This window comes from Sus scrofa, chromosome 5 (genome assembly GCF_054392235.1).
Source record: "Sus scrofa isolate SSC_HxYL_T2T_F1_AM1 chromosome 5, Sscrofa_HxYL_maternal_Yorkshire_Landrace_v2.0, whole genome shotgun sequence".
Taxonomy (NCBI): domain Eukaryota; kingdom Metazoa; phylum Chordata; class Mammalia; order Artiodactyla; family Suidae; genus Sus; species Sus scrofa.
In genome coordinates this window covers 49566123-49581021 of record NC_139387.1, presented here as the reverse complement: position 1 = coordinate 49581021, position 14899 = coordinate 49566123, and the positions used below count along the sequence as shown (strand labels likewise).

Here is a 14899-nt window from a genome sequence, read left to right as displayed (position 1 = left end):
GAAAAAATTGAAATATACAATCCTGTGATTACTGTTATCTATAGTAGCTAAAATGAAATAAAAGAGAGGGTTGGCTCAGACTTTGATGCTGGGCCAACTAGCTTTAAAGCTGCCCCCAAAGGGAAAAATTAATCAGGGACAACAAAAAGTAACTCTAAGACTGCTGTCATCAAAGTCCATGTTGGAGATGGGAAGGGCAAAACCAAGACACTGCTGACACCAGGGGGTTCGGTATGAAGGAACTATCTTGTTTTGTAGATCGGTATCACCAGCTTCCTCAAGAAGCTTTACTAAAATGGGCCAAGAGAAATTTAGGAGCAGTGTCTTCATTTTTAAATGCTGCAGAGGCGCAGGGCTGATGCAAGACCCACAGCTAACTATGGGACAATCATGGATAGCTATCCATGACACAGCAGATTATTCCTGAGAAATAGCCAGCTTGGTGGACCGGACAGAAGTTACTATAAAGTCTGTTTACACTAAGAAGGGACACTGTCCAACTCCCCTCAAAGATGTCAACTGGACACCACAGATGAAGCCACTGATATTATTCATATGCAACCCATGTGGGTTGGCACTATGAAAATCAAGACATTCACAGTGAAAGTGCCCACCATGCAGGTCATGGTAAATACTGTGGGCTCCTTTTGCATTAGCAACCCATGTAACCTGAGAGTCAAAGAAGCCTGTCTCAGCTTCCCCTCATGAATCATAAGAGATGCTAATAAAAAAACATTATATTAATTAAAAAGAAAATGTGGACAGGCAGAGGAAAGAGTCAAGGGACTTGTCCCAGCAGGATGGATGTTTTTAAAGTTATTAAGAAACTGGGTGACTAAAGCAAACATTGATAGGATTGGAAAAGAGAGTATCAAGTGACCCATCCCAGTACAATGGAAATCTGTGGGTGGTTATTAAGAAATGGGATGAATAAGATAGACATTGATGGGGTTGAAATAGGTCTTAATATAGCACTGAGAATGGGTAGATCAAAGATATCCCAGCTGGTCCCCCTACATTAAAGGGCTTGAACAAGTTGAGTCTATTTACTCCAGTTTGGAAAAATTTAAGACACAGGGAAAGCAATGATTATAATGAGAAACCAGAGATGAAATCACCCAGGGCAATAATAAGGTAGACTAATCAAGATAAAGACTGACAAAAGGACCAGGGTCTCTTTGCTTGAAACCCCTGATGGCTAAAATGGTCAGGGGATGGAGAAGAGAGGTTTCTGGGACTCCTTTGTTCAGAGAGGACCCCCTATACTGTGATTCCAAAACTCTTTGGTGAAGTCTTAACACAGACTACAATTAGTTGAGAGAACGTGAAAAATGTTGAGATTGGCTGGTTTAAGGTGGAAGTTTGGGCAAAAACTGGAATGTTTAAATAGGCTTATCTGAATGGTTTATGGGAATGGATATTATGTCTAAGTGGGGAATACTTCCCCCCAAAATAAAAAAGAAGGAATGTCAATGGCCCTCCAAGCAGTATTAATTGGACATGCTAAGTGGAAGTAAGAATGCCTGAGCCCACACAAGAAATTGCAGTCTGGCAGAAAAACTGTATAGCAGCTCTGTGTGGAGCAGACTGGGGTTTATGGCAAAAGCCTGCAAGCGCCTCCCAGTGACAACTATTGGGATGTTGGACTAGAGAATTTCCATTTGAGAGTCAATTACCAGCCTGCTACTGGACTAGTCTAAACTGTCCCTATGATTGAAAGACATAATACTGAAACCCAAAATACCCACGATGTCTTGGGTGATGTCAGAAATACATGCTAATGAGGAAGGCAATGGACAGAAGAATTCCATAATAAAATGCAAATAGTTTATATAGGTCTTGTTACGAGAATGCAAGGAAGAGACACAATCAGGAGCCTCTTTTCCCAGAGGACTGACTCTGGAACTGAGTGAGTTCCTGCCAGATTCTACTGTCACCTGGACAGCTAACAAAGGGCTGCTTGCTTTATGGACACAGTTCCAAGGTGAATGGCCACCACTCTGATGCAAGAAGGTAAATACAGATGGGCTCAGTGGGTTCATGTTGTTTTCCTAGCAGTGATGGAAGAAATGAACAAATTTGTAAAAGCCCACATGCCTGGGTTTTTACTGACTCACAGCAATGGAAAATGGGACTATTAAAAGGATGCCTGTATATGGTGCAGCCATATGGAAATCACTCTAGGAATTTATGGCCACATTACATTAAGACATGTTGATTCCCTTCAGAAGAACCTCCTTCCAGCTTTGAGAGGTGACTGTAACTACCAAGTGGACCTTTTGGCACACTCCCTTGAAGTGGCCACCTGGGTCCATGAAGTGAGTAGAGACGGGGGAACTGCAGCAATGCAGATGGGCGGAATCTAGACCTAAGTTTCTTATACCCTCTGAGGCACCAATTAACAACAAGAACTGTTTTATCTGCCAGTAAGAGAGACAGGGATGGCAGATGGCTATGGGGAAGATTCCCCAGGGGAAGGCCCTACTACACAAGTAGATTATACTGGAATAAAGCCAGTAGCCCTGGTGGGATGGGGCGTTGGGGGGACTATAGAGGGTTCCTACCAGGAACAGACACTTCAGACCGGGCTTTGCATATGATGCTGTAGATGCAAATGTTTAAAAAACTATCAGTGGATCAGAACAGAAGATACTACACTAATGTGGGTGGCCAAGCTTCAGATTAAGGGACATGACACACTTCACAGCACAGTGTCCTACAGGGAGTGAAGCAATACCACGCCTAGTGGACATATGATGTTGCTTATCACCCTTTCACAGTACTGGTTTAATAGAGAATCAGAACAGGCAGTTGAAACATTTGCTGTCTAAAATGGATGAGATAGGAGTTCCCATTGTGGCACAGCAGAAACGAATCTGACTAGGAACCACAAGGTTGCGCATTTGATCCCTGGCCTCGCTCAGTGGGTTAAGGATCTGATGTTGCCATGAGCTGTGGTGTAGGTAGGAGATGTGGTTGGGATCTTGTGTTGTGGCTATGGTATAGGTCAGCAGCTGCAACTCCAATTCAGCCCCTACCCTGGGAACCTCCATGTGCTGCAGGTGCGGCCCTAACAAAAGCAAAAAATTTAAAAAAAGAATGAGATAAAGGCATCAAGGGTTAACTTACATACCCACCATGCGGGGGCCTACAGGAGAGTCCCCACTAGACAGATACCTTTGCTCTTCTGGTGGATCTGGGAAGAGGGGTATAGAGGTGGATGCCGGTCTGACTACAACTCTTCCTAAGGAGGAAGGATGCTGGTATAACAGTATGCTTTGGGTTTCTTTGGTGTTTTTTTTTTTTTTTTTTTTTTTTGCTTTTTAGATCCGTACCCAAGTCATATGCTAGTTCCCAGGCTAGGGGTCGAAATGGAGCTACAGCTGCCAGCCTACACCACAGCCACAGCAACAAGCTGCACAGATCCAAGCTGCATCTATTAGCTACACCACAGCTCACAGCAACACTGGATCCTTAACCCACTGAGCAAGGCCAGGGATCAAACCCACATCCTCATGGATACTAGTCAGATTTGCTTCTGCTGCACCACAATGAGAACTCCACAATACGCTTTTTATTTTCTTGACCATGTCACCTCAACTTTTTTTTTCCTACCTGATGCAGGACCAGGACTACAGCTACAAGTGCCAGAGATGGGGATGATTCCCAAGCAAGAAACTGTAACTATTTTTAAAACTATACGTCAGAATTCCCAAGAGCCTGAGGGGTACCCTGTGCCTTCACCCCCTCTGGCAAAACTGGGTAACAGTGAATGCAGCTGTAATGCCAAGAGGTAATAAAACCAGCCCTCTAGTTCTGTACCTTTGTAACCTTACCCTAATATGAATGGTACTGGACTGAGGGGGAGGTATTTACTGCCTGCAATCTAAACCAGCAGTGTGGTGGACCCTAATGTCCTTCCAAAGGTGGAAAACTTTGGGAAAAAATGGAAAGAAGGAGGAATAGGAGCTGAGGGTAAAGGAGTGAATAAATGAATTATGTAATAAGAGAAATCCCATATGACATTATTACCTTGAAAGAGGCTCAGAGCAAGAGATGATACTGTCTCTTAGCTCAATAATACTAGATGCCTTGAAAGGGAAAGCCATATATTGCTGCTTTTGGAACCTGACAAGATGGAATAGAAGCCTGCAAAGCTCAGTGGCCTTGCCCTGGGAGATACATTCATAGCACAGACAATAAACTGAACTAAGTAGTAATGACTGATGGGACAAATAATGTACCAGCATCTTTTAAGTGTTAGGATCCTTTTGCTATAAGGAATTGTGGTCAAAGACCAGGGGGTAGCCTATGGTATAATAAAAATAATTTGATCTTTGTCTCCAGTTGATGATGATAATGATGATGATGATGGTGACGATAACAGAGGGGGTGTAAAAGGAAGAAGGGGGAGGAGAAATAGAAAACCTAACCAAACCATTAAAGACACCAAACTGGTACTTAACATCTTCCCAACAAGACCAAACAGTTTACAGACAAGTTCCCTCAAACAGTCATGGATCAAATAATTACAACCTTCCATGAATTCTTCTCCATTTTATCTTTGAGAGAAAAATGGAACACTTTCCAACTCATTCTATGAAGGTAGAATAATCTAATACCAAAACCCAGATAAGATAGTATAAGGAATAAAAATAATAAGCCAAATAAATAAAAAACATAGATGTAAAATTTCTAATCCGAATATTAGAGTAGTTCCCATCGTGGCTCAGTAGTAACAAACCTGACCAGTATCTATAAGGATGAGGGTTCAATCCCTGGCCTAGCTCAGTGGGTCAAAGATCTGGTGTTGCTGTTAAGATGTGGTATATATAGGTCGCAGATGTGGCTCAGATCTGGTGTTGCTGTACTGTGGTGTAGGCCGGCAGCTACAGCTCCAATTCTACCCCTACACCCCTAGCCTGGGAACTTCCACATGCCTCGAGTGTGGCCCTAAAAAAACAAAAAGGTCAAAAAAAAAAAAATTAGCATATTAAATCAAGCCATATATTTAAAAGTTTGGCCTCAGGAGTATCAGGGTAGACTGAAATGAATAAAAAGAGAAAAATATGATCATCTTACCTGATGTAGAAATAGAACTCAATAAAATACAACATACATTCATGATTTTTAAAAACTTTGAACAAATGAGGAATAAAAGGAAACTTCTTTAATCTGGTACAAAGTATTTACAAAAACAATACAGCAAATGTTATACCTAATAGTGAAGCATTAAAGGAATTCTTTCTAACATCAGGAAAAAGACAAGGATGCTTGCTATCATCAATTCCAGTCTATACTGCACTGGAGAGCCTAGTTAGTATTGTAAGGCAAGAAAAATAAATAAAGGTGACCAAGTTTGAAATAGAAGGGAAAAAAAAAAACCATCATTATTTGCACATTACCATCTACTTTACTGTTATAAAACTTCACTGAGAGACATTAAAGAAGGCCCTAATAAATGAAGAGATATATCATTTTCATGGAGGGGAAGCTCAATATTCTAAATTTTAACTGTCCCCAAACTGGATTCACTGAAATTTCAATAAAAAGAAGGCAGTGAAGAGAACTGTCCTATAAGATACTGAAACTTACTTTAAAGCTATGTAATTACAACAGCATGATTTACTACAGGGACAGAAGAATTGGCAGTATAAATTTAAAGCCCTGAAATATTTACTATTTATATATGGCAGAGTGGCACTGCAGATTAGAGGGAAGATGAATGGTCTATTCAACAACTAGGACTAGAATAACAAGCTTGATCTCTTTCTCACAACATAAACAAAAATCTATTTCTTACAGATTAAGGCCTTAAATGCTAAATGTTACTTTAAAACATTTAGGAGAAAAATGCAGACTATTTTTACAAACTCAGAATAGAAAAGGATTTTTTTTTAAATTTGTTTTAGTATAGTTAATTTACAATGTTCTGTCAATTTCTGCTGTGCAGCAAAGGGACCCAGTTATACATATACATTCTTTTTCTCATAATATCTTCCACCATGTTTCATCATTGCTTATCCACTCCAAATGCAATAGTTTGCATCTACTAACCCCAAACTCCCAGTGTATCTCATTCCCTCCCCCTCTCCCTTGGCAACCATAAGTCTGCTCTCCATGTCTGTGAGCTTGTTTCTGTTCTATAGATAGGTTCATCCATATATTAGATTCCAAATATAAGTGATACAATATTTGTCTTTCTTGTTCTGACTCCATTTAGTATGAGAATCTCTAGTTTCATCCGTGTTGCTACAAATGGCATTATTTCACTCTTTTTTTATGACTGAGTAGTATTCCACTGTGTATATGTACCACATCTTCTTAATCCATTTATCTGTTGATGAACATTTAAGTTGTTTCCATGTCTTGGCTATTGTGAATACTGCTGCAATGAACATAGGGCTGCATGCATTTTTGTGAGAAAGTTTTGTCTGGATATATGCCCAGGAATGGGGTTGCCGGATCACATGGTTGTTGTTGTTTTTGCTTTTTTTAGGGCAGCATCTGTGGCATATGGAAGTTCCCATGCTAGGGGTTGAATTGGAGCTACAGCTGCCGGCCTACAACACAGCCACAGCAACTCCAGATCCAAGCTACGTCTTTGACCTACACCACAGCTCACAGCCAACACTGGAACCTTAACCCACTGAGTGAGGCCAGGGATCAAACCCACAACCTCATGGTTCCTAGTCAGATTCATTTCCACTGAGACATGATGGGAACTCCCACATGGTTGTTCTATATTTAGTTTTCTGAGGTACCTCCAATACTGTCTTCCAAAGTGGTTGATCCAATTTAAATTCGAACCAACAGTTTAGGAAGGTTCCCTTTTCTCCACCCTCTCCAGCATTTATTTGTAAACTTATTAACGACAGCCATTCTGACCAATTTGAGGTAGTATCTCATTTGATTTGCATTCTCTAGTAATTAGTGATTTGGGGCATTTTTTCATATGCCTGTTGGACATCTGTATATCTTCTTTGGAGAAATGTCTGTTTAGGTCTTCTGCCGATTTTTCAATTGGATTGTTTGTTTCTTTGCTGTTGATTTATATGAGTTGTCTGTATATTTTGGAGATTAAGCCCTTGTTGGTGGCATCGTGTGAAACTTATTTTATCCAATTCTGTAGGTTGTCTTTTTTTTTTTTTAATGGTTTCCTTTGCTGTGCAAAAGCTTGTTAAGTTTGATAAGGTCCCATATGTTCATTTTTTTAACTCAATGAATTTTATTATATTTATAGTTGTACAACAATCATCACAACCCAATTTTACAGCATTTCCAGCCCAAACCCTCACCCCATTCCTCCCCCAACAACCTGTCTCCTTTTGTAACCATAAGTTTTTCAAAGTCTGTGAGTTTTACAAAGTCTTCTTCAGCAAAGGAAATCACTGTATTCTTTTTTCAGATTCCACATATAAGTGATAGCATATGATGTTTGTGTCTCACTGTCTAACTTCACTTAGAATGATAATTTCTAGATCCAACCATGTTGCTGCAAATGCCATTCATTCATTCCTTTTTATGGCTGAGTAATATTCCATTGTGTATACATACCACATCTTTTTCTTTTCTTTGCTTTTTAGGGGTACACCCTTAGCATATGGAAGTTTCCCAGCTAGGGGTTGAATAGGAGCTACAGCTGTTGGCCTATGCCACAGCCATAGCAACTCAGGATCTGAGCTGCATCTATGACCTACACCAAAGCTCACAGCAACGTTGGATCCTGGACCCACTGAGTGAGGCCAGGGATTGAACCTGCAACCTCATAGATACTAGTCGGATTCGTTTCTGTTGCACCACAATGGGAACTCCATGTACAACATGTTCTTTATCCACTCCTTTGTCAATGAACATTTACATTGCTTCCATGTCTTGGCTATTACATAGTGCCGCAATGAACATTGGAGTGCATGTATATTTTCAAGTCATGGTTTCCTCTGGATAGACGCCCAGAAGTGGGATTGCTGGATCAAATGGTAATTCTATTTTTAGTTTTCTGCCAATAAGTTTACTTTTGTTTTTATTTCTATGGCCTTGGGAGACTGACCTAAGAAAACATATTGGTGTCAGAGAATGTTTTGCCTATGTTCTCCTCTAGGAGAACAGTTCTTGTCTTATGCTTAAGTCTTTAAGTCATATTGAGTGTCTTATCTTATGCTTAAGTCTTTAAGTCATATTGAGTTTATTTTTATGTACAGTGTGAGGGTGTGTTCTAGTTTTATTGATTTACACGCAGCTGCCAGTTTTCCTGGCACCACTTGCTGAAGAGACTTTTTCCCATTTTATATTCATGCCTCCTTTGTCAAAGATTAATTCACCATAGGTGTCTGGGTTTATTTCTGGGTTCTCTATTCTGTTCCACTGGTCCATATGTCTGTTTTTGTACCAGTACCACACTGTCTTCGATTACTGCAGCTTTGTAATACTGTCTGAAGTCTGGGAGAGTTATGCCTCCTGCTTGTTTTTTATTCCTCAGGATTTCTTTGGCAATTCTGGGTATTTTACAGTTCCATATAAGTTTTTGGATTGTTTGTTCTAGTTCTATGAAAATGTCATGGGTAATATGATAGGGATTGTATTAAATCTGTAGATCACTTTGGGTAGTATGGCCATTCTAATGATATTAATTCTTTCAATCTTAGGAGCATGGAATATACTTCCATTTCTTTGAATCCTCTTTAATTTCCTTGATTAATAGTTTATAGTTCTTATTTCACCTCCTCGGTCAGGTTTATTCCCAGGTATTTAATTTTTTGGTGAGATTTTAAAATGCAACTGATTTCTGAATGTTAATCTTGTATCCTGCTACTTTGCTGAATTCGTTGATTAGTTTGAGTAGTTTTTGTGTGGAGTCTTTAAGGTTTTCTATATATATAGTATCGTGTCATCTGCATAGAGTGCCAATTTTACCTCTTACAATCTGGATACCTTTTATTTCTTTTATTGGTCTGACTGCTGTGGCTAGGACTTCCAATACTATGTTGAATAAAAGTGGTGAGAGTAGGCATCCTTGTCTTGTTTCAGATTTTAGTGGGAAACCATTCAGCTTCTCTCCACTGAATATTATATTGGCTGTGGGCTGTCATAAATGACTTAGATTATATTAAGATATTTAAGAAGGATTTCTTAAATAGAACAGAAAGTTAAGTCATAAGTTAAAAGATTGGTAAATTGGAATTTATGAATATCAAAGATATCTTAATTCATCAAAAGACCCCTAAAAGAAAATTAACAGCCACAAATTAGGAGATATATACTACTTCTATAACCGCCCAAGGATTAGCTTCTTGAATATATAATGAAAACTCATTGAGAACAACGTCTTCAGTTTTTGTTCATCATAAAATAAAGTACAAAAATACTGTCCAAAGCTGTTAAAATTCCAATGCCTTTAGGATACAGGTTATGGGAACCCACTTTCTGTTAAAATATGTTTGCTTTTATGATTCATAAGCTTCATAACTAACAAAACTATAATGTTTAGTTGAGCTTCACTAGCCATTTGTGTTTAGAAGGCTTCCAACTTCTTCAAGAAAACTTCAAGAAGCTTCTCCTTTCTGATGAGGTTAATTCATGCACAACTACAAAGGGAGGGGAAGGGAGAGGAAATACAGTGAAGGCTCACAGGCAGGCAGTGCACTGTGGGCGGGGGTAACTGCTTACTTCCATTGTGAAGAATCAAGGGGGGTAAGCAAGGCCCCAAAATGTTCCTGAGGCCATAATGATTGGAATCAAAAGTAGACATTAGTATTTAAATTCCCTTATCTTTTATACCTCTATTATTCATTTGAAAAGATGATCAAACTCCCATCTTCCCACTGTTTTGCTCCAAGTATTTCTAGGCTACTGAAGAAAAGCACTCTTTTCTGATTTGGGCTCCTAGAAAAAAGCCTTTACCTCCTCAGTTCATTCTCTACATAAAATTTCTAGCTAGTTACCACTGCAAAGTGACTGTGATGTACACACTCTCTAAGTAACAGACTGGATAGGTTTAAATAGGCTGTGGGCCAGAATTTCAATTCAGTCTAGAAAGACATTTTCATCACTAAAATCCACCCACTTTGATTCACTCTGGGTTCTCATGGTAATTGTTCAAGATTTGCAATGTTTTTAAATTTTACAGCACCAGTGAGCATGCAATGAAGTATCAAATGTTGTTAAAACCCTTTACAGAGTCAGGAAAAATGAAGAATGGCATTAGAGTGTAATGACTCACATTTCATTCATTTAAATGAAATTTCTTTCTCTAACGGGAAAGACGTTGTCATTGTTAAAATGTGCATTTACACAGATAATCTGCAATTATTTAACATGGTGCCTTTACAAAAGACCCTCAGAGGTGAGTTTATAATTTAAAACTAAATACTGAGACAGATAAGCAGAGGTTAAGTGCAGGGTCCCATACAGCTAACATGTGGTAGGTGCTCTGGAGAAAGACTGATCCCAGTCCGTTCTCAGCCTCATATTACCTAATAGTTGTGATCTTGGGCATGTTATCAAGCATCCCTGAGCATCAATTTTCTTCTTCAAAAAATATAGACAGTACTAATTCACTGCTGAAAAGATTAAATGGAGGGGGAGGGGAACCAAGTTACCAAAAAATACTCATTTGAGTACAAATTCTACAATCTCAGATTTGCTCTTGTTCTCAGCATTAAGGCCAAGTTATCAAAAAATACTTGAGGACAAAAACATGCTCATAAATACTTAGTTTTCTTAATTTGAAACTGAAAGAAACAGGTAGGTATTAATCAACTACAACTTTTCAATAGACTCCATAAACCAAATAGGATAAGCTAATAAAACGAAGCAGAAAGATGAGAGCTCAAAAACCACAAGCAGTGAAGCAAACGGTGCTATGCAAAACAAGAAGTATGATAATGAGGGGTGTTTTTCTTAAAAAAGCGTGATAGTCAATATAAGAGAACATAAATTAAGTTCTCAACTATGAAACAAATGCCTTGGCTGTTTAACAAAGTTACACTTTAAATGTATTAATACCTCAGACCTTCACAACCTAAGATGAGCATAATTTATAGAGGATTAGGTAGGACTAATAAAACATAATAATTACAATAACATTGGCTATCATTTCATCAGCTAATTATTCCCGAAGTATTTTGTGCAGGTTTTCTTACTTAACCTTCACAATAAATCAGTGAGACACAGGAGGGAAAGAAACTCATCCCCATAAAGATGAACTGACTGACACTCAGGAGGATTATATAACTTGTCCAAGGTTACAGTTAGCAAGTGACAGAACAGAGATTTGAAATCATGATTGTTATCACTCCAAAACCCAATATTCTTTCTGGCCCAAATGGTTTCTCTAGGCAAAACATTAGGAAACTGAACTAAGTGACTGGGAAGATCCCTTGGAAATCTAGGATCTAAAATCCTTTCTACTAGTAAGCTAATATACCTGACGGTATTAAGCTCCAACCCCTTCCCCCCTCAGGGAAAAAAGCAAGAAAGGACAATGTAGAAAAGGAAGAAAGAATTACTTAATGTTAAATCTTGCACATACATAAGGGAGACCTGCAGGTAATGGCCAGCACCAAGAAAGTGAGAGCACGAGGACAAGAAAGAAATTAGCTTAGTCATTAGAAAAGAACTTCCTGACGACAAAAATTGAGACACTGGAACACATTATCAGAACATTATGCAGCATAAACTGAAGAAAATACAACCTCGTGAAGGGCTGTCAACACACAAACAGTGTCAACATACACACAAGATGGGGAAGTACAAATATAGCCTACTTGGCTCAGTCTCATTTATAATTTAAAATAGAAAAGAAAAAAAGGAAACTGGTAAAATAAGCTTGACAGCAGCAGTCAGGAGACTGTACTCCAATTCTGCCAGCCTAAATACAAGTAAGCAAGATGCTAACCCAAATATTTGTGCCACAGTTTTCAAAAGACCCACCAATGCACAGGTACCATTTTATATTTTCCTTCAATTCACTATCCATTAAGACACAGCATTTCTGGAGTTCCCTTCGTGGCTCAGTGGTTAACAAACCCCACTAGTATACATGAGGATGTAGGTTCCATCCCTGGACTCACTCAGTGGGTGAAGGGTCCAACACTGCTGTAAGCTGTGGCCTAGATCACAGACGTGTCACAGATCTGGCATTGCTGTGGCTGTGGTGTATGCCGGCAGCTGCAGCTCCTATTCGACCCCTAGCCTGGGAACTAATATACGCAGCAGGTGCGGCAGTAAAAGAAAAAACAGACACAACATCTCTATTTCCTCTGCAAATTTGTGTTCAGACTGGAACCAGTGTTCCAGTCTACTAGGTTCAATATTAGTCATCACAGATGCTCTGATAATATAACACCCAAATTTTGTTATTTTCTTAAGTATGCTTTGGGAAATTTTTGAATACAAAGTATCACTAGGATAACTTCCTTCTGGGACTAAAAACAAAACCAAAAAACCCACATAACTTTGGTGGAACTGTTAGAAGAATCATGTGTTTCCCGTATCTGTGCCCCCTCTCTCACTACATGAAACCACCCACAGGCAAAGATCCAAAGTTGATCACCTTAGGAAGCTGCAGGGTCAAAAATGTTATTTATCCCTTTCCAATACCAGCTGAGGTTTTTTTTTTTTTTTTTTTTTTGTCTTTTGTTGTTATTGTTGTTGTTGTTGTTGTTGCTATTTCTTGGGCCGCTCCCCGAGGCACATGGAGGTTCCCAGGCTAGGGGTCGAATCAGAGCTGTAGCCACCGGCCTACGCCAGAGCCACAGCAACGGGGGATCCGAGCCGCGTCTGCAACCTACACCACAGCTCACGGCAACGCCGGATCATTAACCCACTGAGCAAGGGCAGGGACCGAACCCGCAACCTCATGGTTCCTAGTCGGATTCGTTAACCACTGCGCCACGACGGGAACTCCCCAGCTGAATTTTGATGTGGACCTTTACTAATCTGTACCAAAAAAAAAAAAAAAAAAAAGAGAGAGAGAGAGAGAGAAGCTTTGTGTTCCTGGTAGTGAGGGGATTCTCTCACTCTCACTGTACAAAGAAGTATGTTTCTTTTATGATGATTATTATCAGGGAAAAGGATCTATGTCCATTAAGATATAAAAACACTCAAGTAGGCTATGTTAATGCTTTTAAGTTCCTTCCCTTTTTCTCTCCACAGCCACTGCCACCCCAAAGAGAAGTAACCTCACGGTCTCTGGTCCTATCCAAACCCACTTTTTTAACCCAAACAGAAAAGACTTCTGACCATTAATTATTTGGAATGGATAACGTACCCCATGGAAATACAGTAGTTGGCAGCATAAGTACTTTTTTGGGAGAGACCTAAAATCTAGGGCAGACCTACCTTGTGAGTAGAGAAGGATCTGCATCTCTAAGAGAACACAGGTAAACACCTGCACCAGGTTCTCCAGCCCCAGAAGCTCGAAGGCCTCTCGGAGAGGGTAATCAGAGAGGGGGAGCTCGCTGGGTCCCGGCCTCTGGCAGATGACGGGTTCATAAACACCATAAAATTTCAGTGATCTCCCTGGAGGTGGAAGGGGCACCTCATAGAGAATATTGTGGATGTAGCTCTCGAGCGGCAAGGGTGGTGGCTGCTGGGAGGTAACTGCCTTGTAAAGCTGGATAAGGAATTTCTTGCAGGCCTGCATGAAAGGCAGTGGTGTAATCAAACATATGCTTTTGGAAACATACAGGGTGTCTCTGCTGATGTCATAGGAGTTGTAGCGCTGGAGTTTCAAAAGGGACGTTGTATCTCCCTCGTCAATGCTGCTCGCCAGCGAGTCCATGCTGCAGGAGGAAGAGGCGTACACGCTGCTGTAATGCTCTGCGTTGTGCATCTGGTAAAGCGTCTGCATTGCTGTGCAGATTTGCTTACTTGTAACTTCTTCATAAAAAGTGAGAACAAAACCGTAGGTACGAGAACCATCTTCCCGAGTGATTATAAATGAGTGGAACTGAGGGTCTTTATTGTCATTTTGTGTTCTGAAAGATAGCCCTTTAGGCATGCACAGCTGTGGGGGAAGGAGAAGAGAAGCATCAAAACGCAGCACTCAAACCACTTCAAACCTGTACAAAATGTCTATGAACCTTCATCTGAGCTTGTGACCTCAGCAAGTCACGTAACTTCTCTGAGCCTCAGTTTCTTTATCTACAACATTTGATGCATCAGTGACTTGAAGACAAAATATGCAAAGATACTTTACAAATATTTAATACTTAAAGACTATTTCTGGAGTAATGATAATGTTTCAGAGGAATACAGAAACAGGTAAAAGTTCATTTGATAAGTGGAAAAAAGTTAAGCACAGAATAAAAGCAATAGTATCATTCTCACTCTTTTGAACGATATGATACTTTATCCTTAGAAAAATAAACTTTGAAAAGGGAATGAATTTTTATTTACTGAAGCAGAAGGACAGAAACAATACATGTTAGATTATTTCCAGCAGATATTAGGCTTTAGGTCTTAGGAACTACCCAGGAATGGGTCAAATTGGGGAATAAAATTACATGCAGAGTTAAAGGTGTTATATTTAAGATACTTAAAAGGCACAAGAAAAGAGAAATCAATTCTTTAAAATATTTTAAATAAAACAAAGTACAGAAAATTTGAATATACTAAGGAAAACAGAACTTGTAATTCAACTATCCTAACATAACGATCATTATTAATTTTTCTATTATTCTGACTTTTATATGACAATACACTTTGTGCACAGAAATACTTTTACCATACATTACACTTTTTTTTCCAGAGGTAATAATCAATCTGGTGTGAAATTCAGAAGCTCTCGCAAATCCCCACATTACCAAGAAAATGTAATTCACCTTAAAAGTTACATGTCCTTCATTCAAACTGTGAACAAACACTTATAAGTGCCTTTCCGAGCTGGGCACTATGA

At 39.4% G+C, this 14899-nt stretch overlaps 1 protein-coding gene across 8 annotated transcripts in view; it reads right to left on the bottom strand.

Moving 5' to 3' along the window:
- DENND5B (DENN domain containing 5B) overlaps positions 1–14899 on the bottom strand; it is a 293655-nt gene that overhangs the window by 102218 nt on the left and 176538 nt on the right. For all 8 annotated transcript variants that reach the window (XR_014803666.1, XM_084956381.1, XM_021092090.2 and 5 more), the window contains one exon: positions 13342–14008. Coding sequence is in view for 7 of the 8 variants with exons in the window: in XM_084956381.1 (XP_084812507.1) it covers positions 13342–14008 (667 nt within the window). In the remaining variant the exon portion in view is untranslated. The remainder of the gene's footprint in view (positions 1–13341; positions 14009–14899) is intronic.